The sequence below is a fragment of the Galeopterus variegatus genome, unplaced genomic scaffold (genome assembly GCF_000696425.1).
Source record: "Galeopterus variegatus unplaced genomic scaffold, G_variegatus-3.0.2 Scaffold13203, whole genome shotgun sequence".
In the NCBI taxonomy this organism is placed as follows: domain Eukaryota; kingdom Metazoa; phylum Chordata; class Mammalia; order Dermoptera; family Cynocephalidae; genus Galeopterus; species Galeopterus variegatus.
The window spans coordinates 5,178-6,254 of NW_007739314.1; the positions used below are offsets into that span (position 1 = coordinate 5,178).

General features: G+C 30.0%; 1 protein-coding gene across 1 annotated transcript in view; it reads right to left on the minus strand.

Annotated features, from left to right (window-relative positions):
• Nucleotides 1–6: 6 nt before the first annotated feature.
• The window catches only part of LOC103581504 (protein Lines homolog), a 5,449-nt gene continuing 4,378 nt past the window's right edge, over nucleotides 7–1,077 (minus strand). The window contains exon 3 of the mRNA XM_008563317.1: nucleotides 7–1,072. Coding sequence (XP_008561539.1) covers nucleotides 914–1,072 — 159 coding nt within the window. The 3' untranslated portion in view covers nucleotides 7–913. The remainder of the gene's footprint in view (nucleotides 1,073–1,077) is intronic.

Sequence of the window (1,077 nt, forward strand, 5' to 3'; positions counted from 1 at the left end):
TTGTCTATATATAAATTTATAGTGTCTAAAGTATTTAAAATGCATTATCACAATTCACACTTTCAAAAAGTCCCATGAGTTGAGGATTATGTATTTCTATTTTGCAAGTGAGGAAACAGTGGCTCAGTGAAAAAAAGTGACTCACCCAAGAGCATACATTTAAAATATACAGCCAGATCATCTGTTTGCCACAACTGCCAAATAACTATCTCAGAGAAATAAAAGCTAGGTGCTTTCTTGCTAAAAGCATGTATGAATGAGTAGACAACAGAGATCACTTCACTGGGTGCCACAGCTGACTGTTACTAGAGGCAACAATTCAACCAAACAAACATAATTCTGCCTTCAAAATAACAGAATCATGTATTTTTTGTTTAAAGCATTAAAGGAAGTTACTACTATTAAGCACAAAAATCAGAAAGGTTTAGGGGAGTTTTAACTGTAATTTAAAACTGAATTATATAACAGATGCCACCTACTGTTGTATTTTATAACTGCACAGAATTATAACTAATGTTATAATGTTATTGTTAACATGCGGCAATTTCCTCAATATAACATCTCACACATTTCAATTCAATTTCTAATTATCGATAATCTACACTAGTAAGTATACTAATTTTATGAAAGATAATACGAATAAAATACTACAAATATTTGAATATGAATCGACTTCTATCACTTACTTTGAGATGACTCAAGAGCAACTTTTTTTTAACTTAAGTCATTTATTATGCCATACAAACTCAGTTTAGCCACAAAAAGCTGACATGTTACTTAAAGTAATTCTAGTTCTCTCTCTCTGAAGAAAATTTAATAAATTATAAACAAGGATAACATATAGCTTAAATTACTGAAATTTATATTAGTCCTGAGATTTGATAATTATGAATTATTTTACTTAAGTAAATAATTATACATTTCTTTGCATGAAAAAGGAACTCAGAGAATTACCTTTTATTTCATTTGCTGAAGTACAATTTTGAAACCTGATTTCTAAGGATTTCACTATAAGTAAGCTCACTGCTCTAAGGATCACATGATCTGGACCAGAGATATGTTCACATCCAGGCTGAA